Genomic DNA, 22122 nt, shown 5'->3' on the forward strand with positions numbered 1-22122 from the left:
GCGCATGCATAGTATCCCCCACTGTTAACATCCACCACCGAAGTGGTGAATTTGTTACAATTGATGAACCTATACTGACACATCATTATCACCTAAAATCTACAACTTACAGAAAGGTTCACTCTTGGTGTACATTCTGTGGACTTCAACAAATGTGTGACATATATTCATTATAAAATCCTCTGTGCTCCTCCCAGACAACCCCCTCCCTACCATTATTTTTAAAATAAGTTTTTAAAAGAGTGAAGGGAGCTCAAGACCAGAAAATGTCAGATCCTCTGGATTAATCCATCCTTTTCCTGCTCCTGCTGCTGCTGTGTCGCTTCAGTCGTGTCCGACTCTGTGCAACCCCATAGACGGCAGCCCACTAGGCTCCGCCGTCCCTGGGATTCTCCAGGCAAGAATACTGGAGTGGGTTGTCATTTCCTTCTCTAATGCATGAAAGTGAAAAGTGAAAGTGAAGTCCCTCAGTTGTGTCTGACTAGTCGCAACCCCATGGACTGCGGCCCACCAGGCTCCTCCGTCCATGGGATTTTCCAGGCAAGAGTACTGGATGGGCTGCCATCGCCTTCTCCAGTCCTTTTCCTAGTGATTTGTAATCTCTGCCTAGAGCAAGTTTCCATCTAGCCACAGGTCTCTTCCCTCAGACTCTTTGTCTCTTCCCCTGCCAACACCCCATTGTGTGAAATATTAACACACTATAACCAGTCTTGGCAAGGCTAATTCCCCACCTTGTTCTTTCTTCTTCCATCTGTGTTGGTTATCCTTGGCCTTTGTTCCTCCATAGAAAGTAGGACACACAAGAACTTTTTCCTGTTGGAAAAGTAATATATGTGTAATGCAAACAATTTTTAAAATACAGAGTTTCAAGAAAGTTACAGTTACCCCTGTTAATATTCTGATGCTTAGCTTTGTATTCTGCATATACACACTTTTTGTATATACATGCCATCACAACAAAAGTAAAGTCATACTTTACCTTGTTTTTATATATAGGTTTTTATCCTTAGGATTCTTATGAATATATTTTCACATCATTTAGTGTTCTTCTACATTATCATTTTGAGTGGCTGCATATGGATGTGCATTATTCACATAACAGTTCTCTGTGCTGAAATTTTAGATTATCTAGTGTTTCACTCTTAGAAGCCTTGTTGCAGTGAACCTTCTTGTTGCAGTCTTCATGCACATGGGTGTTTCCTTAGGATCAATTCCCAGGAGAGGACTGGTTGGCTTAACATGAGGGTTTCAGTTGTGAGAAGCTGGGATCACTTGGACAGAGGCAAAGGGTGGTGGAAAACAGTGGGGCAAGACAGATGGAAGAGTCGTGGTTACAAGGGTTTTCATCAAGAAGAGGTCCAGTGACGTACGAAGGGATACAGGTGGGAGCGGGTCCTGTCATTGCAGCTTGTTGCCATGACTGAGATGTTTGAAAAGGTGAGAGAGGAGCAGAATAAGCCTGAGGAGGACTTCTCTGGTGACCCTGCTGTTAAGAACCCATCTGCCAATGCACGGGACACAGGTTTAGTATCTGGTCCAGGAAGATTCCACGTGCCACAGGGCAGCTAAGCCCAGGCACTGCAGCTCCTGAAGCCCATGTGCTCTAGAGCCCATGCTCCACAGTAGGAGAAGCCACGAGAAATCCTGTGTATTGCAGCTCGAGCGCAGCCCCCACTCACCGCAGCTAGAGAAGGCCCGTGTGCAATAACGAAGACCCAGTGCAGCCAAAAATAAAGAAAAAAGAATAATGTATCTCAGGGAACTCAAACAGGGGCTCTATATCAACCTAGAGGGGGAACATGGGAGGGAGGTTCAGGAGGGAGGGGACGTATGTATACCTATGGCTGATTCCCTATAGCTCAAATAGTAAAGAATGCCTGCAATGCAGGAGACCAGGGTTCGATCTCTGGGTCGGGAAGATCCTCTGGAGAAGGGAACGGCAATCCACTGCAGTATTCTTGCCTAGAGAATCCCATGGACAGAGAAGCCTGCAGGCTACAGTCTATGGGGTTGCAAAGAGTCAGACACGACAGAGACTAACACACACACATGGCTGATTCATGTTGAGGTTTGACAGAAAACAAAATTCTGTAAAGCATTTATCCTTTAATTACCAAATAAATTTTAAAAAGAGAATAAGCTTGAGGATATTGTGGGGATAAAGGGGTAGCCTCAGCCTAGCACCTCTAAATCTTCCCAAGAGTTCGTGGGAGATAGGTTTTCTCAACAGCAGAGGCTCCAGTGCTTTCAGTCCTTTGGGTATCTGAGAGAATCCTCCATTGCTCTGCATCAGGGCCTTCCCTCTAGCTTAAATCACATGAGTCCACTCTGGATAGTCCTCTAACATACTAGCTATGTAGGGACCATCAGGGTGCGGCACAGTTTGTGGGCATCTCCTCTGATGTGGGGAGCCCATATAGTCAGCCCCCCTTAGTCTGTGCCTAGTGGGCTTGGCAGAAAGTGGGGGGGAGGTGCTGGGAAACTGCAGCTGAGTGCAGACAACCCTAGATGCAGCCCCTGGGGTCAGAAGACCAAGATGGAGGCCTGGTCCAATTTCTCTTTTAGCCAGGTGAACGTCAGTATGTTTCAGCTTCTGTAGGTGTAAAATGGAACTAAGTAAAACCTGTCTCGTTGGGTGGTTGGAAGGATTAAATTGGACAGTATACGTAAGGTATCTACAGGGTGTGGACACTTTGAACTGCTTAGTAATCTTACTTGAGTAAGTCATTTAATCATTCTTAACTTCAGTTTCCTCATCTGATATGTGGGGATAATAACATATGATAATTAAGATGAAATGTAGCAAAGAGCTTTGAAAGGAGTCTCAACATAAGTGTTATTGTTCCTGGGCACGTGCATATCGTTGCCCCCAGTGTGGACGGGTGCCTAACAAGCCCTGAGGGTCACAGGTTGTCAGGCACAGCAGGTTTCACTGTATGTGCGGAGGAAGGAGTCATGTGTGCAGTGCTGGGAGAGTAAAGGGCAAAAAGGTGGAAGAACTGGCCTTGTTGTAGAATCTCATCTTATGCCAGGATTAAATTTCAAAGAGCATGAGGTCAGAATCATATACAATTAAGTTCAACTATGCTTAAATCTCCTGAATTTTCTCACAGAGCATCTTTCAGTAAGTCCAGTAGAACTAGTTCCTCGTCAGCATAGGATATCGTTGGGCATTAACTAAACTGTTGAACTTAGGTGTCAGGGCCTTGCTGAACTAATATCAGCATCACACAGAACAGTGTGTGGGAGCTGAGAGCTGCTGAGGGAAGGGTTTTAACTTATCTCAGGCCTACTCTGTGTCTGATGCTCAATTCAGCTTTATGTCTTTTAACAAATATTCATTGATCACCTACAGTATGTCAGACACTGTGCTAAACAGTAGGAAACAGCAGTGAAAAGAAAAAGACCCTTATGCATTATATTCTTGGGCTTATCTTGTGGCTCAGCTGGTAAAGAATCCGCCTGCAGTCTTCCCTGGTTTGGGAAGATCCCTGGAGAAGGGAAAGGCTACCAACTCCAGTATTCTGGCCTGGAGAATTCCATGGACTGTATAGTCCTTGGGGTCACAAAGAATTGGACGTGACTTGTGCATTATATTCTAGTTTGGGAGGCAGACAGTAAACAAGCAAAAAAGATAGTTTGTGAGATGGGAGACAAAGCAAGACGGGGTGGGAAATTCTGGAGCAGCAATTGCCATTTAAATGGAGTAGCCTGGTAAGGCCTGCTGGGAAGCTCTGATTTTCATATGCCCTGCCAGGAGAATAGGTGAACCCTAGGAACAGCTGGTGCAAAGGTCCTGAGGCAGACAGGAGAGTGCCTGCATGTTTGTGGATGGTGAAGACCCCAGTGTGACTAGAGTGGAGGGAAGGAGGAGAGCCATGGGGGTGAGATCTGATGCTGGAGAGCCTGTGGGCCATTTTGCTGTCCTGGCCCTTTTGTCTGGGCCAGGAGGAGGCCTTCCGGGCTTTAAGCCGAGGAGGGACAAAAGTATGCTTATTGAGATCACTTTGGTTTCTGTGTTGAGAAAAGCCTGAAGAGGGACAAGGGAGCTAGTTCGTGGACTGTTACCATGGTCCTGGTGAGAGACGGTGGGGGCTTGAACCAAGGTAGTAAGAACTAGTTAATTGGGTACTTTAAAGTTAGAGCCACCATTGCATCTGCTTCAGATTAGACGTGGGGTATGAAACAGTGAGTGAATTCAAGGGGGGCTCCAGGGTCTTATCTTGAATCTCAGGATGGACTTGCTGTTAACCAAGGTGAAGCCGGTAGGAGGAACTGGAGCAGGTATGTGTGTGTGTCTGTGTGTATAGCTGGCTTCAGGACACATTACATTAGGAGGAACTGGAGCAGGTGTGTGTAGCTGGCTTCAGGACACATTACATTTGAGATCTCACCAGACACCCGGGGGAAGATGTGGAGTGGTTCATTAGATGTAAATGAATCTAGAGCTCGAGATGGAAGTTCAGGCTGGAGCTCTACATTTGGAAATCATCAGTAGAATAGATGGTACAGCTGACCTTGAGCAATGCAGGAGTTTGGGGTGCTGACCCTGGTGCAATCAAAAATCCATATGTAACTTTTCTTTTTTCTGACTGCACTACACAGCATGTTCCCCCACCAGGGGTTGAACCTGAGTCCCCTGCAGTGGAAACACAAGAGTCTTAACCACTGGACTGCCAGATCAGTCCCTCCATGTATAACTTTTGTCTCCCCCAGAACTTAACTACTAATAGCCTACTGTTGACTGGAAGCCTTACCAAAAACATAAAGTAAATTAATACATATTTTGTATGTTATATGTATTATATCCTGTATTCTTAAAGTAAAATAAGCTGTAGAAAAGAAACTATTAAGAAAATCATAAGGAAGAGAAAATACATTTACAATACTGTACTATAGTTATCAATACCATAAGTTTACCTTATCTGTCTACAAGATGAATTGTCTCTCAGTACCTACATCAGTATTTTCTTATATGATACAAAAAAAACACTGTAGATGTTACACATATTCCTAACAGTGGACATCAAAAATGAAATTAGATAACTGTGAAAAAGAAGTTCATTTTTATTTACAGGTATAATGCTTCACTCATTGGTAATGAAGCAGCAGCAACGATTGCTTTATGGGAGCCTTGTGTGGTCAGTGGCACCATGTATGGTCTGTAAGTCCGAAAGTTTTGATAAGTTTTAACTTCAACTTTTTATAATCGATATGTATATATTTTATGATTGTTTAGTCACTAAATCATGTCCGGCTCTTTTGTGACCCCACGGAATGTAGCCCGCCATGCTCCTCTGTCCAGGCGGTTTCCCAGGCAAGAATACTGGAGTGGGTTACCATTTCCTTCTGCAGGGGATCTTCCCCACCCAAGGATCGACCCAGGGTCTCCTGCATCGGCAGATGGTTTCTTTACTACTGAGCCACCTGGAAAGCCCACATTTTATAGTAATAAATGATAAAATAGTATCTCTATATTTTATGCATTCATGATATACCTTTCTTAATTTTTTAAAAATATTTCTAGGCTATACCTGAGTTTTTACCAATTGTTGCAAATCTCCAAAAATGTTTCCAATATACTTATTAAAAAAATATCCTCATCTGAGTGGACCTGTGTGGTGGTATGTTGCTGAAGGGTCAACTTTATTTAAAACCATGAAATGGGATGAGATCTTCCAGGGAGTGAGTGTAGGTAAAGGTCCAAGGCTGAACCCTTGGGCCTGTCAGCATTAAGAGGTCAGGAGATGAGAGGGAACCGGCATGGAGACTGGGAAGGAGTAGCTGGGGAGAGGAATGACAGAGGGTGGTACCCCAGATGCCTGTGTTGAGGGCAGACGGACATAGAGAGAGGTTCTAGGACTGTTTGGTCATTCCTTTCTGAATATTGGCTCCTGTATTTGAGAAAGTGAGATACACATGATGCCATTCCACTGTGCTGTCACGATCAAAAATGCACCACTCCAGTAACATGTGGGAGTCCAGGAATGGCAGTTGGAATCACACAAGTTGCAGCGTATGGTTCCTGGGTTTGGCTCTTAACATAGCCTGTGGACAGATGTCCAGGCCCAGAAGGGCTTGGCTGAGACACCATGTGGCACAGTGGCCTAGCCCAGAGACTGGGACGTGCATCCAGGTGCTGTAGGCCTGCTTCCCCACCTGTCAGATGGAGCACAAGCACCCTCCACCCAAAGCATTTGTGAGGCTTGAGAGGGAAATTGCCCCTGAATTGCCCAGCTAGGCCCTTGAGCCCACCAAGTGCTGTGAACATGGATGGCTGGCTGACGCACCAGGCCTCTGCCATGGGTTCTGAACGGCAGTGCAGGTTCCTCACTGTGTCACAGCCTCACAGGGATGCTCTGTAAAGAGCCACTCACTCACCACACCCCCCAACCGCCCCCCCCACCTCAATGAGTCATGCCACTCTTGTCATTCCAAGAAATCTTAATTTCTTTATTGATTTTTGACTCAACAATTTTTTTTAAAACTTTTTGTTTTTTTCTGAAACGTTCTTGTTGTTATGAGCCTTTTGTTTTGTTCTCGTTAAATGCACTCGACCCAAAATTGGTTTGGCATATCGAAAAGGAGACCAAGGAGGGACTGGGGTCATGGGAGAAGAGGGGAGGAGGCCCGAATGGACAGAGAGAAACTGAGGGTGAGAGAAGAGGAACACAGAGACAGTGAGAAAGACACAGGGGAAGAGGTGGAGACACTGAGAGAAAGGAAGGCAAGGAAAACCAACCCCCCCCCCCCAAAAAAAACACCAAACCCGAAGAAAAATAATTAACAAGATTTCAAAGCAAATGAATTCAGGAGCCCAAGGAAGGGAGTAGGAGAGGAAACCAAGACCCTTCCTTCTCTACACTGTCCCAGCTGGGGTGGGGGCGTCAAGGCACCAGGTCTGGCGGGGGTGGGGGGACACCTGGGCGCTCAGGGTAGCCTCGTGCTGGACTGCGGCATGTCCAGACCTACCGACCAGGGGGCCCTGCCACACAGCTCTGAGGCCTGGGAGCCCACCTTGGGGATTCTGCCTGGAGTGGGAGCCCCGGGACCCGCTGCACCCTCTCTCTCCCCTTGATTGTCAGTCTGGAGAGAGAAAAGGACTGGGCAGGGAAGAGGAAGCTGGGCGCCTTGCTTGCCTCCAGTCCCCGGGACCTCTACCCCCGCCACCCCCAGCTCTTCCAGACCTCTCTGCTGGTGCCAGAGGAGGCCTGACTCTATAGCCTGGCTGATGCCTGGGCCAGGCCCACCCTTCCACCTACCCTCGTCTCCCAGCAGCTCTCTAGTCTCCACAGAGGAATTCTGGCCTAATGAAGTCAAGGGAAGCGGTGGAGCTGCCCCATACCTTCCTCAAGGAGCCACCTGGGCGAGACCGTTCCCATCCTTCCTCCCCTCCGCTCAGACCTGCCCATGGTCTGGTGAAAGGGGTTAACCCTCCCTTCCAGAAAACAGATGGAACCCAGCCTTACCTTCTCCCCACTCCTGTCCCCCGGCATGGGACAAACCAGCTTCTTTGGTCTGGCCCCTTCTCCCCTAACTGATGGGGACCAGCCAGCCCCAGCTCCTCAGGAGAAGGGAGGGGCTTTCTAGCAGCAAAAAGGGTCCCTCCAGCCACCCCTCCAACCCTTTCCCCAGTTCCTCCCTAGAGTCCCTCCCCCTGAACCCAAAGAAGTTCATGGCAGCAGCAGGCTGAGACCCGAAGATGTTTGAAAACTCATGGCACTTGTGAGAAAAGAGGGACAAAAGAGATGAGGAGTCAGAGCAAAGGTGGAGGGCTACCCCTGGGGAAATGGCAATGACAGGGCTGGGCTATGGCAATGGGACTACGCTACCTCCAAAGAGGTGGGGGGAGGGTTGCTGGAAAGGCCAGGGAGACAGACTGGAGAGGGGGCAGGGAGGTCCTCAGGAGACACCCCAGCCAGGCCCTAGTACCTGGCTTTGCCTCTCCTGCGGGAGGGTGGAGGGGAGGCAAGGCGACCTCTCAGCTTCAGCCTCCCCACCTGGTGAAAGACCACCTCACCACTCCCATTCCTTCCTTCCCAGTCCTACCCGCCCCCAGCAAACACCGCTGCCCTCATTTTCCTTCCCGTCAACTTCTCTAGGCAGGAAATCAGCCCCTTCTTCCCAGGCCCTCAGTCCCAGAAGCAATATACAAGAAGCAGGAAGTCAAAGGGACAGCGCAGCCATCTCAGCAGAAGCATCTTTGGGCGTGAGGGTGCCTCCCCAGGCCACGGGGAGGGGCAGGGGAGACTGGGCCGAGCCCTGGGGCAGGCAGTGAGGTACACGCCCCAGGAGGGCTAACTGATGCCAGGGAGAGGCGAACCGGGAGGGTTGTGGGGGGCGACAGAACCAGGTGCCGGGGGGCAAGGAAACGGGTTCTTTGTTTCGATGTTGCTTCTAGATTTTGTCTCTGGATTGTAAAAAGCTGCTCTGGTGGCCCGCCCACCCCGGCTGGGGGATGCACACATACATGGAGAAGTCCTGGCTGCCAGGGCCCAGCGGCGCAGCTCTGCTCCGGACAAATCCCGAGCTGGCCGGGCCGCAGGCTCCCGGTGGCTTCAAGTGATGAGATTTTCTTTCTTTCTTTTTTTTTGTCTTTTTTTTTCTTTTCCATTTCATTGAAATATTTACAGCAATGGGGGAAGAGGAGGAGGAGAAGAGAGAGGAGGGGGGTAAGAGGGCCCCCTAGGGAAAGATCCAAGCCCAGGACCCACTCCCCAGGGAGCTCCAGACCCAAAATCTGCTCCCCCGATAGCCGAGCCCACAGGACTGGGAACTGCTCAAATACGGCCACCCCTGTGGGCTGGGGGCCCTGCGGGGAGTTGTGCTTCATCAGGAGTCACCCCAAGGGAGGGGGTCATTGGGTGCACTCAGGGAGGGCTGCGGAGGCAGGCTTGCCGGGGAAAGCAGGGATGAAGAGCAGAGAGAAGGAGCTTCAAAGAAAGTTCCACCTGTAAACCACCAGCCACAACCGCCCGTTCCTCTCGCCCTGGGGCTTTCTCCCCGAGGGCGCTCTCCCAGGCCAGCGGCCCCAGTCTCCAAGGAGCAGGGAACTGGAGTGCAGAGGAACCTGTCCATCTGTCCTGTGCCCACTGCTCCATCTGGGTGCAGCCGGCAGCACTTTCGGCTGCAAAGAGAGGAGCAGCTGACAGGCTTCATCCAGCAGGGCCTTTGGCCCAGGGCAGGCAGAATCCTCATTTCCCTCCAGGGAGCAGGAAGGGTCGGGGAGGGGGTGGGGGAAGTCAAGGGTGGGCTGCACCCTTCCAATGTCTCCTTCCTCACTCCCCTGGGGGCCTCTTGGCTCCTCACTGCACTTCCCCCGAATTGAGCTGGTGCACATGGCTGGTGGGAAACCCTGTCTGTGAACCCTGCACCTCGGGCCCCCACAGCGCAGCCCCCAAGGGGCCTGGAGGGCCCACGGCCAAGGGGCGCCTGGAGAGAGTGGCCCATCAGCCACTGTCTCCATCAGTCTCCCTCTCCCACGAGCCCCGCCCAGGGGCCCCTCCCTGGCCCGGGCCACCAGCCCCCGGTCCATGAGGTCCCTCAGAGACTGGTAACCAGTTGCATCTGCCCGTCCCCGTCGGGGCCTGGCCCCTCAAGGCCAGGGGCCGCCAGGTAGCCCTCGTGGCTGGGCCGCCGGACCTGGTAGTAGCCCTGCAGGGGGTTCCGGGCCACCAGGGCCGGCGGGCGCGAGGTGTAGTAGATTTCAGGGGGACCAGGGGGTGCGGGTGGGGGTGGGGGCAGGGCCTCACTGGGCCCCTCGGGGCTGCTGTCCGGGTAGGAGGGCGAGTCCCGCAGGTTGGCCCCGCTGGCGTAGAGGGAGTCCCGGCCTGGAGGTGAGGAGAGGGGCCGGCTGGTGGCTCCATCCTCCGCCGTGCAGCTCTCCGACTCGTCCAGATCGCTCTGGTACAGCACCGACTGGGCCCGGGGCAGCAGCAGTGGCTCCTCCAGGGCCTTGTAGAGAAGTTCGATCTCTGCCCGGTCAGCGCCCCCGGGCCCGCCGGCCTCTTCCTCCCCGCTGCCCCCTGGCACTGGTGGCACAGGGGGCTCCGGTGGTGGAGGGCCCTTGGCTCCGCTGCTGCCCCCCCGCAGGTTATTGTGCACCAGCTCCGAGATGATCATCTTCTCGAAGGCAGCGGCGTCGGCCAGATTCCGGCCTCGAGGGGGCTCAGGGGCCCCGTCCCCGGGAGGGAAATCCCCGCTTCGCAAGGAGTAGCTGTTGTTGAAGTTGCCGTTGAGGGGCAGCGTGTCCATGCCGCAGGCTTCCCGGCCTCCCAAGGGGTGCTCTGCAGGCGGAAGGGAGCGGCTCAGGAGGAGAGCCGGGCAGTGGAAGGGATGTGGGCCACGTGGGAGGTGGGTGTCTGTCTTCACCTGGCTTTCCCTGGGTTCACCCCGTCCCTGGGGTCTGGGGTCTTCTATTCCCTCTCTTCCTCACTGGCAGTGGGGAACCAGCTCAGCAGACGGTTAGTGGGGGTGGGGACCGATTTCCCCAGGGTCCCCTCCCACCTGGGGACTTGGAGACTCAGCAGTATGAGGCGCCTGGGTGGCCAGGTCCCTTTCCTGTGATCTCCATCACCGTGACTCCCCACCTAATGCCACATCATCCAGCCGGCTGCCAAGCCAGAGACTCCTGTCTGTGGGGGGGCACCCCAGTTCTTCTCTCTGAGGTGTGGTCACCTAAGGGGGCTGCTGTCGCATTCCTCTCTTGTCCCACCCTTGGAAATGTCACCAGGAAACAGTCACACTTACTGGGTTCCCGGTAGCTCCCTGCAGGTGCCAGCCAGGAGGGAAGAGAGAGAAGGTGAGAGCAAGCTCAGAATGCCAGGTCTAGGCTCCGTCCAGTTCGGGAGGCGAGAGGGTGCCCCCCCGTAGAGACCCTCCCCACCCCCAGACCTGGCACCCTGTGCCAGCACCAGCATGCTCTCTCTCACCTGGGGAGTTGAAGACTGGGGGCGAGGAGGGGTTGAAGCCCACTGACTCAGCAATGAGGGTGTTGTAGGGGCTGGTGCCCCCACGGGGCTGCAGCACAGGGTTGGTCAACAGGTGGTTCCCCATGGTACCTGCCCAGGAGGGAGGCGGTCACAAGGCAGCTGGGAGAACCTCAAAGGGAGCGCAGGCGGGGCTCAGGAGTGCCCCCTCACCTCGGTTCAGGGTAGGAGTGCTGTTGATGTCTCCCGCCATGAAGGAGGATTCCGTCTGCTTCCTCACGGTGTCGTTCCACATCCTCCGGATTCGGCTCTGGGGACATAACCCAGACATGAAGGGCACTCGGGCCGCTCATCCTCCCCGCGCCTGACGGGCACCACCAGGGACCTGGGCGGAGAGCTGCCCTGCGCCTGGGGTGCTTGGTCTGGCCCTCAGCCCGGGCACGGGCCCTGCCTGTACCTGGGTCCCTGTGTAGTAGCGGGCGTTGCTCCGCATGGCCGAGGTCTTGAGTGAGCCGTGCGCGCCCCCGGGCGGGGAGCGGACGCAGCAGTAGGAGTGCCGCAGGCACTTGCTGTACTCCTTGTGCACCTGCGGGCGGGGGGTGGGGGGGGGGCGGGCAGCTGGCAGCAGGAGCCCCGGCCTCGGCAGACGCCTGAGACCAGGCTGCTGGTGGGCAGCAGAAACCCCGCCATCCCCGCCTGCCGCTCTCTTCTCACTCAGGCCCATCTTCCTTTCTCCACCTTCCCCATTACGCTCTCATCTGTTCATTCGCTCAGCAGGCCTTCAAGGAGCATCTTCTATGCGCCAAGTGTGGTTTAGGCCCCAAGGACAAATGCAAATCAGAAACAAAGCCCTCCTTCTCAGAGCTGGCATCTTCCAGCAGATACAGACTGAACACATCTACAGGTTCAGTGTGGGCTGTCTGCCCAGAGAGGCATGGCTGGGGCTTAGGCAGGGCTGGCGGGTGGTGATTTCCAACAGATGGGGGAGCGGGGGCACTCACTAAGGAGACATTTTGGCAAAGACCTGAAAGAAACGAGGCAGCGGGCCCCGCAGATATCTGGGGAGGGGCAGGGGACAAGTCCTGAGGGAGGCCCACGCCTGAGTGTCTGCGGACAGAAGACAGAGCGTGGCTGGAGGAACGGGGAGAAACGGGGGATCCCAGGGCGGACCCCGCGGGCCGGCGGGGGAGCCCTGTAAGGATGCCACTGTCGCTGTGCGCCCAGTGAGGACCTGTCATCAGAACAGGAACACAGCTGACCTTGCAGCCAAGACCAGTGACCCCTGCCTGCTTCATTCCCCTGTGCAGCCGTCACCCACCTCACTGTCCTCTGAGACCAACAACGGCCTGACTGGGGCTCCCCACTGCCTTCAAGATGAAGTCTAACACTCCTTGGCTCCGTTTCCCTGGCTTCCGTCTTGAATCTACAGCCTGTACGCTCTTCTCCACATTCCTCTGCTTCTGTTACCTCTTTATTTTATTTTTAAGATTCAGACTTTAACACCCTTTATTTAAAAAGGAAACTTCCTGTCACCACAAAACTCATGGTTTACCCTGCAACTATTAAAGTAGGAAATGTTCTGTCTGGGTGGCACCCAGAGCCGTATTCCTCCACAGGCTTGATCTACACCCTAAGCCGTGTCCCTGCCCTGAGCTCTCCTGACTCCCCACATCTGTCTTGCTTTCTCATTCCTCTGGGCTCCTGTGTCTTGCTCTCTTCCGGAACCCTCCTCACCATGGGCTAGAACCTGCCTGAACCTGTGCTTCCCTCCAGGAAGACACAGGTCCCGCTGCAGAAGGCAGGCCCCTGGCCCCCTTCCCAGGAACTTACCTTCTTCTGTAAGGCGCAGTGAAAGACAAAGATGAAGACCCCCTGGAAGGCATTGAAGGTGGTGAAGAGATACGCCATGACCACCGACTCCTTGTTGATGAAGAGGAGGCCGAAAGCCCACGTGAGGCCCAGCAGGAAGAGCAGTGCAATGGCCCCCAGGGCCCAGGATCTGGGGGTGGGATGGGGAGGAGATAGGACGTCAGAGTCCCCGCCGTCGGGGACACCACCCCCAGGGCCCTGCTGCGCATCCCTATTTCAGCAAGTCTGGACGGTGCCCTGGCATGAGCAGGCCTGGCCAGCGACACTCATCAGCCCAGCTAGGCCTGGGGGGCATGTGGAGGTCGGGGGGTCAGGGTTCTCTGAATAGCCGGTCATTCTCCTGCATCCTTCATCCTCTTGGCCACACTTCCAAACCTTTAATCTATCTTCTGCTGCCTATATGTCTTTAAGGTACCCTGAAATGGACTCACGTATTTTTTTTGGCCACCTTGCACAGCTTGCGGGATCTTTAGCTCCCCAACCAGGGACTGAACCCACACCCTTGGCAGTGAAAGCACTGAATCCTGACCACCGGACCTCCAGGGCACTCCCTGTGCTTGCTCTGTGAACTCAGTCTCACCCAAAGCGGCGATGTGCCTGAAACCTTCATTGGATGGGCTAACACCGTGTTTTCTAATACTTGTTAAACAGACACAGAAAGAACATAGTAAAACACCACCTTCGTCCTTAAAAAGCAACCCAGAGGTGAGAACACCACGTTTCAGGAAAGCCTGGGAGAGGCTTGGCCCAGCTCAGAGGTGCCAGGGCAGGGGTGCGGGGAGGGGTGCTCACTTAATGTTGTCGAGGCGACTGGAGTCAGGCTTGAGCACGGACGAGCTCCGGACCATCTTGTGCAGAGTCACCATGAGAAACACCAGGTTCACCTGCGGGAGGGCAAGGGGAGGGCTGGCTCGCGGCCCCTCTGCCTCTGGGCAGCGGTTCCTGACCGAATCCCAGCCGCCAGCCCCTGCTTCAGGGTGCCCTCTGCTGGTGTGTGTGCTCAGCCATGTCCAACTTTTTTGCGACCCCATGGACTATACCCCCCAGGCTCCTCTGTTCGTGGGATTTCCCAAGAAAGAATACTGCAGTGGGTTGCCATTTCCTGCCCCTAGGTGCCTGTTAATGTGGCTCTCGGGGCTGGGGGGACAGAGCCCGGGGCCTGACACAGAGCAGGAGCTCACACCACAGCTCCTAGACAGACAGACCTCAGTGCTGGAGCTTTACAGACGCAAGCTGCTCTTTTTGCCTCAGTTGGCTGCTCAGTTTTCAAGGGCTTGGGGAGGATGGGGGTCTAGGGGTCAGAGCTGGTCTGGATGAACAGACTCAATGCTGGGGATACTGCCTTCCAACTCACCACAATAACAAAGGATACGGGCCCAATGAAGCTCCAGATGAAGTAATTGTCCACTCGGAGCCAACAACTGTAAAGGAAGCAGGGCCGGGAAGAGAGGTGTGGGGCTTGGAGGGGAGAAGTGAGGCGGGCAGGGGAGAAGGGGTGCACCCTTCCCTCCCTCTGACTCCCAGGGCCCAGGGACTCTAATGGCTGGGCCCCAGAGCTCAGGAGAAAGGAGACCAGTGTCCTGAGGGTCCTGGCCCAAGGGAGGCTGCTGAGCAGGGAACCAGAAGGAGGAGAGACGGGGTGGAGGGGTGGAGGGGACACTCACGCCTTCTCAGTGCCATAGCTGCGGTAGTCGATGGCAGCCGCAATGCCCACCACCAGCGCAGGGAAGCAGTACCCGCCCAGGTAGTAGTACTTGGTGCGGGAGTACTCGCTCTCAAACACCTCCACCAGCAGCAGGTAGAGATGCACACCTTCCAGGCACAGCCAGGAGAAGGCGGCCAGGAAGAAGTAGTGCAGCAAGCCCGCAAAGATGGGGCAGGCGATCTGGGGGCAGGGGTTGGGAAGCAACACAGGTGAGGGGCTGCCCTGGCCGCCGACCGGCCAGTGGGCATCACACCTCTCCTCCCCGTCCCTTCCACTCCTGCCCCAGAGTCCCACCCACCTCATACTGAGTCTTGTCTATCCCGACAAGGAAGAGCAGCTCCGCCAGGAAGAGGTTGATGCAGAGGTTCTTGTGGATGGTGTTCCGGTCGGTCTGCAGCCCCCGCAGGAAGCAGAAGGTGGAGATACAGATGGCCAGGCAGACCAGGGAGATGACGATGCCCACCCACGTGATGACTGACAGCAGCAGCTCATTGATGCGGCCCTGGTACTGGGGAAGGAGCAGGGGGCACGCTGAGCACCTCTGGCCTTGCACGCACACAAGGGCTAGGCCGGGGGCCACAAGCTGCAGCCCACTGGGCCTTCTGCCACCTACCTGGCCTTCCACCCCACCTCGGTCAACTAGCCAGCCCCCCACCCCTCTACAAGTGGCACGCTCACTTCCCATGCTCTGACAGGCTTGTGGAGAGATGGCAAAGGTTGACACCAACTTACTTCTCCAGTGGGCCTTGGGAGAAGGTGGAACTCGGACTAGGGAGAGCCAGACATGTGGCCTCCTGCCCTGGGCAAGACTCAGGCCCCCCTACGCCCATGAAGGTGGCCTTCCCTGGCACCACCCAAGCAGTGCTAAGAGGCCATGCAAGGCTGAGCCAGCAAGCAGGCCCACCAGGAGGAGTGGGGCTCCGGCCAGCTTACGATCTCGCGGTGCGCCATGAGCACAGCAAAATTGGTGAGGTGGCTGCAGGCACATGTGGTATGGGTCTTGTTGGACTCCACCAGGCGGCAGCCCTGGGTTGACCAGTAGCCCAGCATGGAGCGCTCTGAGTAGTTCCAGAAGGAGCAGTTAGCGTTGAAGTGGTTCTTGGCCTGTTGCGGGGTGGGGGCCGGGGGGTCAGAGCTGAGAGTCCAGCCCCAGCCCCAACACCCCACCATGGGGACAAGCAGGAGAGACATGCCTGGGGCTTCTGGCTCCAGGTCACAGCCTGAGATCTCTGGGACAGATGGCCTGAGCTGCTAAGGTGGGAGCTGGGGGGCTGCTTCTCCAGGGAGGGGTTGTAACTTGCTCTCGGGGTGGGTGAACACATGGGGGGGGTATGGATCTGCAGCCTGGGAAAGTGGAGGGTGCTGAGACACTCACGGAAGGAGTGGACATCTCAGCTCACCTCCAGGTGGGCCACAGTGAAGATGACAGGGTCCATCAGGAAGACTCGGCTGGACTCCTTGTTGATGGACGCTGCGATGACCTGTGAGTTCACCACCAGGGAGGCGCCCCCTGGGCCCCCCGAGCCTGCTTCGCCCGCCAGCTTCACCGTGGCATTCTCGGTGGACAGGAAGAGGCCCAGGTTGTTGTAGAGAATGAAGACAACCTTGACCACTCCTAGGTAGGACAGGCCCAGCAGGCGTGTTGTCAGCCCCTGGCTGTGCCACCCTCCAGTTACACTGGCCGCTGGGACTTTTGAAGTCAGGCTGCCGCCCAGGCAAGTGGGGCTCTGGGAGCCCTTCCGTGGGACTGCTGCTCAGTTGCAGGCAGTTCCCAATGGCAGGGTAGCAATCCAGGACACATCTCACCCACCTCTCACTTTCTGTGTGACCTTGAGCAAATCCCTAACCTCTCTAGGCCATAATCTCAAATGGCACAACCTGCCCTAAACTCTGAGGATCAGGCTGCTGTCGCACAGGAGTGACCCCTCCAAACTGTCTGAGGTTCTATGGGGCTTTGTGGGGTCCCCCTGAATCCCCTGAAATGTTACACTCACTTGGATGAAGGACACCTCTGTGTGTGGCTATGGGCTCTGACCTCTCATCAGAGTCGTCAGTCTGATCAGAGTTAAGGACTTCCCCACGAGAGGAGCTGGGGTGCCGGCTCAGGGTTCGGACACTGACCGTTGCGGCTGTTCTGCTTGATGGTGTTGGCAGACAGCTGGATTGAGTTCTCGCTCGGGTACTCCTGGGGGAACACCAGCTCCTGCACTTGGCCCTCAGTGTTCAGGACTGTGACCTCGAGGACTGTGGGGACAGCGGGTGGCAGGGCACACAGGGTTGAGGCCTGTCCACAGTCCAGAGGCCCAGGCAAGGTTGAGGGCCAGGGTAGCCCTGGATGTCCAGGAGGAGCAAGGACCCCCCCCACCCCCAATTTGCCCCCACCTGGCAGCAGCACTCACCCACGTTCTGCTTGGCGGCCAGGAAGCGGGCCGGCTCCCTGACGTTGTCCGCCAGCAGGAAGGCGCCCTCTTCCAGGACGTCCAGCAGCATGGTGGCTGTGTGCGCCTGCTCGGTGGCGTTCATGTCCTTCCAGGACTCGAGGGCCTCGGGTCGCAGCAGGTTGTCCACCGTCTCCACCACAGCCTGCAAGTGTGGCGGGGCAATGCTGCGACTCCCCCGTGTCCCTCAGTCCCTCCAGCTGGGCTCCGCACCCCCTTCTCCGAGCCTCTATCCCCAGTGCCACCTGGGGCCCGCCCCACTCATTCCGGAGACAGGAGCCCCTGGGCCTCACCTTGATGTAGTCCTTGCAAGTTCTCTCCCGCTTATGCATCTGGGGAAAGAAGGAGGTGGGGTGAGGCCTGGTCTCCCAGCCCCTCTCTCCTCGAACCCCAACACTCACGTCTGGGCACCAGAGAGCTTCCTCTTCTGTCTCTGCCACTGACCTGGGGCTAGCCCATGAGCAAGAGCCATGCCTAAGGGAGCCCCCGCACCCCCAGGACCATCCAGGAGGGAGTCCCAGCCGGCCTGGGCTCTGTCCCGCCTTCTCCTCTCCTGGCCGTGGGTGGCCGCCCGGCTCTGCAGTGCCAGGCTGGGTGTCTCCCAGGTTCCCAGGGCAGTGCCTCTGCCCCACGGCCCCTGCTGCCGGGCCCACCTTGTTGTAGTTCTTGCCGGCCGACTCGCGCTCAATGGGCCGCAGCGCCTGCAGCTGGGCGTCCAGAATGTCCAGCAGTTGTTCCATCAGCTTCACAGAGGAGGACACGTCACCCGCGTAGATGGAGCCCCGGGTGTGGCGGGCCAGCTCGCTGGCAATGTTGGCCGCGTTCTCCCCACTCTTGATCTGCAGGAGGCAGGAGGGGGAGCCCCCAGTCTCGTCAGGGACCATCTTGCTTCTCTCTCCACACACCCGGCCTTGGCTCAGCCCCTCTCATCCCTCTCTGTGGCCCCTTCTCCCTGCCTGCCCTGGCCCTCCCCATCTGTCTGTCCCCTCTGGAGACTAGGGGTGGACCCTGGCCTGTCTCCCCAGGAGTTCCACCACCCCTGCTGTGCCCTGTGCCTGGGCACCCAGGGCCAGCAGGGTAAGCACGTGTGCCTGTCTGGGAGCGGGGTGGCTGGTGGTACCTTCTGGGCCACCTGGTTGACCCAGGGGGAGGTGCAGTTGCTGAGGTCAGGGCCCCGGGGATTCCAGAGCCCCAGGGCTGGTAGACACTGGAAGGAGGCAATTCCTGTAGGGACAGACACACAGGAACAGAGAAGGGAGCCACGGGGAGGGAGAGGAGGATAGGCCAGAGCAGGGAGAAAGGAGATGGCAGAGAGAGGGGGACAAGCAGGTGAGGGGAGAGGTGAGGGGGCACAGAAGACCGGACATGAAACAGGCCAGACAGTCAAAGAGAGGTGTCACTCTGAAATGACATGAGCCACCCACTTCCCCTAAACCCTCCCTCTCCGCTCCTCTTCCAGCTTGGCCTGCCACAGTCGGAGGCTTCCGGTCCCCACCACACCTCTCGCAGAGCCTCTCTGGCCCTTCCCTCGGATCTCTGGAGCCTGTGGTCCCAGCCCTGCCTTCTCTGGTGCGTCAGCTGCTGTGTGCTGCCCCCCAGCTGCTCCTGAGCCTGTGTCCATTTCGGTCTGAGGCCAGGACTCAGATTACCTCCCAGGGGTTCCCTGCAGGGTCCATCCAGGGCTTTGCTTGGCAGGTGCTTAGAATTGCAGGAGGGGACAGGGGTGGAGCAGAGGGCACTAACTGAGCTGTGCCTGTTTCCTGGGGACACAGCTGCAGACATGAAGCATGACCCTTGCATACAGCCCACTCTGGCAGGGAAGGTGGACAGCTAAGCGCATCCAAGCTGAGTTAGAGCATGTCCCCTGTCCCTTCCCTGGACAGGCCAGCAGTGGTCATTCCCCAAGCCAGCTGCAGCAGAGGTCACCTGGGCTTGGCACTCACCTCGAGTCCCCTTGGGGCAGGGCCTCTCCACCAGCATGCCCTGCTGGGTGGCCGGCCATTGGACCCGCCGCACCTCTCGAGGTTCACAAAAGAGTTCTGGGGACACGTGCAGATTGGGGGCAGGGGGCCGCCGGGTGCTGGGGGCCGGGGCAGTGGCTGGAGGTAGGTCAGGTCCCAGCTGGTTGATGGCACCCACAGGGTGCGTGGTGAGGGGTGCCCGGCGGAGTGGGGTAGTGGCTGCGGGCGAGGCCGTGCTGGTCAGGGGTGTGGGCCGGGCTGTGGTGGTTGTGCTGAGGGGTGGGGAAGTGGCTGGGCCTGGAAGGGAGAGGGGATACGAGATGCGGTTACCCCCAGGGTTGGTCTCCCACTAGGTCTGGGAGATCTCCCCTAGCCCCTCTCTGCCCAGAGGCCCCATGCACCCCTGGGACTATATAGCGTCAGAAGGGGCAAAAATCCACTCATTTGTACTCTGAGGTCTGAGAGCAACCGCAGAGGACAAGCCAGGAAGGCGGTGTTGAAGGCTCCCACCCTCATGCTCCTCTTACTCTGGGCTCTCTGGCCTGGCCACATCCCTTCCCTCTGGGGACCTCAGTTCCCCCTTTTTGATTCAAGGGGACTCTTCTGGAGCTGTGGGGCTGTGCAGAGCTGGTTCAGGGCAGCTGAGGGGTTAGAATGAGACTGCCGAGGGGTTCCCAATCCTAGTCAATATCAGCAGTTCAGCTTTGCTGTTTTACTGGTACTCCCACCCGAGACTGGGGTTGAAGGGGCTCCAGGGCTCAAAATGCTCTTAGGAGACTCAGTGCAGCTTGGCTAAAAGCCCGGAGTCCTTGGTCTAGCTTCTCAAATAAGCAAGTTAGCTAATCTCACATCCACCCAGTGCTTGTGTAGATGAAAGTCGCTCAGTTGTGTCCAACTCTTTGAGACGCCCATGGACTGTAGCCTGCCAGGCTCCTCTGTCCATGGAATTCTCCAGGCCAGGATATTGGAGTGGGTAGCCATTCCCTTCTCCAGGGGACCTTCCTGACCCAGGGATCAAACCCAGGTCTCCCACATTGTAGGCGGATTCTCTACCATCTGAACCAGCAGGGAAGCCCACCCAGTGCTTGGGTTTCCTCATCTGTAAGTGAGACAACAGTAAGCCCTGGCTCTCAGAGTGCAAGGATCAGAGAAGTTAATTGGAAAGTGCTGAAAACAGCCTGTCCGGTTGCTACGTCTGTGACCTCCAGGGTTCCTCCGAGCACCTCCAGGTCCTCTAGGAGCTCAGAGTGCACCCCCTATCCACTGGAGACCCAGGGGCAGGGGCTGTTGGGGAGTGAACTCGCGCTGTCCTCACCCGCACTAGGGTCGGGCGGCCCAAACTCCAGGCTATAGCGCACCACAAAGTAGTTGTTCCAGACATAGAGCTGGTTGTCGCGAGGGTTATAGTCGACAGAGGAGACGAACTGGTAGGGGTTGGGAAAGGCCAGGCTCACGGGCTCCTCACGGTTGGCGTTGGTGTTGAAGGCGTAGTCCACGCGGTTGCCAGCCGCCTCGCTGTCGTCATCCACGTACACCGAGCGCAGCACGTACAGGACGCCGCACACCATGAAGGCGTTGGACGCGGAGCGCTTGTCGTAGCCGGTCTCCCACGTGCCCTCGAAGCGCAGCGTGTAGGGGTTGAGCTGGCTCACCACCAGCCGCCCGTTGTTGCCCTCGGTGGCGTAGATGACCCACAGCCCGTTCTCGTCCACTGCCAGGTCGATGTCGGTCTTGCCCCCCCAGCGGTAGGGCGAGGTGTCGTGGTAATTGGCCGTGTTGATGACAGTCTCCCCGCTCTTAATGCGCGTGCGCAGGTCGTACTTGACAATGTTGCGCGTGCGCTCCTTGTTGTAGAAGACGGCGCCGTCGTAGACCACGAAGCCCGTGCCATCCACGCGGTTGGGCAGGCGATAGGTGGTGGTGTGGCGCGCTGCCACGTAGTCCTCCCACGAGGCGTACTCGGTCAGCGTGTCCGTGCGGTAGGGGATCCACGGCATGACGTAGATGCGGTCACCCGCCTGCAGTGGGTCCTTGCACCATGCACCAGACTGGTGCTCTGACTCGTGGGTTGAGGTGGGTTCCAGCACCTTCTGCAGGGTCCCTGGGCACACGAAGACTGGGTCGGGCGGGGAGGTGCAGGGAGGACACGGAGAGGAGGAGCAGGGTGGGGGGAGGGGGCGGGGTGGCGAGGGAGGGAGAAAGAGAGGCGAGTTGGTCACGTGGCCAGCGGGGGGAACCAGGCTGTCCCCTCCTGCTGCTGCAGTCACGGTTGCTTGGTAGGGCTGGTGATGGGAAGGGGGTTTCTGGGCTGGGACCCCTGCCCCGCCCAGCTGCCCCTCTCCCTGGAGATGTCAACCCTGGAGGCCATTAAGAGCAGGGTTAGTGGTGGGAGGGAGGGAGGAGGTGCCCCTCTTTCCTTCCCTGGCTGCTAGAGACCCCACAGGCTGGGGATAAGGGGTTTGGCAAGAACCATCCCATAGTCAGTCTCATGTGCCTTTAGTGGGGGATGGAGAGATTTTCTCATTGCAGCCACTGGTGGCTTTGAGGTTCCAGGGACTTAGGGCCCTGTCCCTTTGCCATCATTTGCGCCCCTATGGAAGAGCTAGGGTCAAGGGTCCCTTCTTTCACCAACCACACCAGGACACAGATATATATATGTTTTTGTTTTTTTTTTTAAAAAAAAAACTCCATTTTCTTCCTCCTGCAAAAACTGCAAGGTAGAGTGATGTTTGTTTCCATACCCACTGTGGGTGGGTGTCAGGAGCGCACTCCTATTTCAGGGTGAAAGAGGCACCCAAGGTTCCTGACGCAGCCTGTGACAACCCCCCACCCAGCACCCAGGAAATCAGGAGCTGAGGAAGGGTTTTCGGAAAAGTCCAGCCCCTCCTGAGGGGTGCCCAGCCCTGCCCCCAGCCGGCAGGGTCTCATAGGGTTTATTGAGCAGCAGACACTGATACTGGTGCACAGGGGTGGTGGGACGAGGGCAGAGAGGGAGGGGACTCCAGGGAGAGTTGGGTAGGGGGGAGGAGAGCTGTGTGGAGGGAAGAGAGACAAGTGGTGGTGTGGGGGCACTCGGCGAGGTCCTGGCTCCAAGGGAGGCACACCGGAGAGCACCTGGGAAGAAAGAGTTAGTGCTGGCGAGGAGAGAGGGGGGTGAGCAGAGAATTCACTCCAAGGCCCAGGCCCGACTGAGGGTCCCTTGGGGGGGCAGTCCCAGGTCC

At 56.5% G+C, this 22122-nt stretch overlaps 1 protein-coding gene across 7 annotated transcripts in view; it reads right to left on the reverse strand.

Moving 5' to 3' along the window:
• Positions 1 to 6432: 6432 nt before the first annotated feature.
• Positions 6433 to 22122, reverse strand: part of ADGRL1 (adhesion G protein-coupled receptor L1) — a 50436-nt gene continuing 34746 nt past the window's right edge. For 2 of the 7 annotated variants that reach the window (XM_040240918.1, XM_040240917.1), the window contains 19 exons: positions 20217 to 21017; positions 18884 to 19198; positions 18061 to 18164; positions 17594 to 17779; positions 17234 to 17272; positions 16902 to 17085; positions 16624 to 16746; positions 15903 to 16117; positions 15436 to 15606; positions 14801 to 15010; positions 14462 to 14682; positions 14152 to 14218; positions 13590 to 13681; positions 12759 to 12927; positions 11386 to 11514; positions 11142 to 11238; positions 10932 to 11060; positions 10750 to 10767; positions 9544 to 10286 (listed from right to left, as the gene is read on the reverse strand). In XM_040240918.1, the coding sequence (XP_040096852.1) occupies positions 9544 to 10286; positions 10750 to 10767; positions 10932 to 11060; positions 11142 to 11238; positions 11386 to 11514; positions 12759 to 12927; positions 13590 to 13681; positions 14152 to 14218; positions 14462 to 14682; positions 14801 to 15010; positions 15436 to 15606; positions 15903 to 16117; positions 16624 to 16746; positions 16902 to 17085; positions 17234 to 17272; positions 17594 to 17779; positions 18061 to 18164; positions 18884 to 19198; positions 20217 to 21017 (4013 nt within the window). Of the gene's footprint in view, positions 10287 to 10371; positions 10768 to 10931; positions 11061 to 11141; positions 11239 to 11385; positions 11515 to 12758; positions 12928 to 13589; positions 13682 to 14151; positions 14219 to 14461; positions 14683 to 14800; positions 15011 to 15435; positions 15607 to 15902; positions 16118 to 16623; positions 16747 to 16901; positions 17086 to 17233; positions 17273 to 17593; positions 17780 to 18060; positions 18165 to 18883; positions 19199 to 20216; positions 22016 to 22122 lie in introns of all 7 variants that reach the window. The other 5 variants (XM_040240922.1, XM_040240920.1, XM_040240921.1 and 2 more) reach the window with 5 other exon arrangements.

The sequence above is a fragment of the Oryx dammah genome, unplaced genomic scaffold (assembly GCF_014754425.2).
Source record: "Oryx dammah isolate SB20612 unplaced genomic scaffold, SCBI_Odam_1.1 HiC_scaffold_5, whole genome shotgun sequence".
Classification (NCBI taxonomy): Eukaryota; Metazoa; Chordata; class Mammalia; order Artiodactyla; family Bovidae; genus Oryx; species Oryx dammah.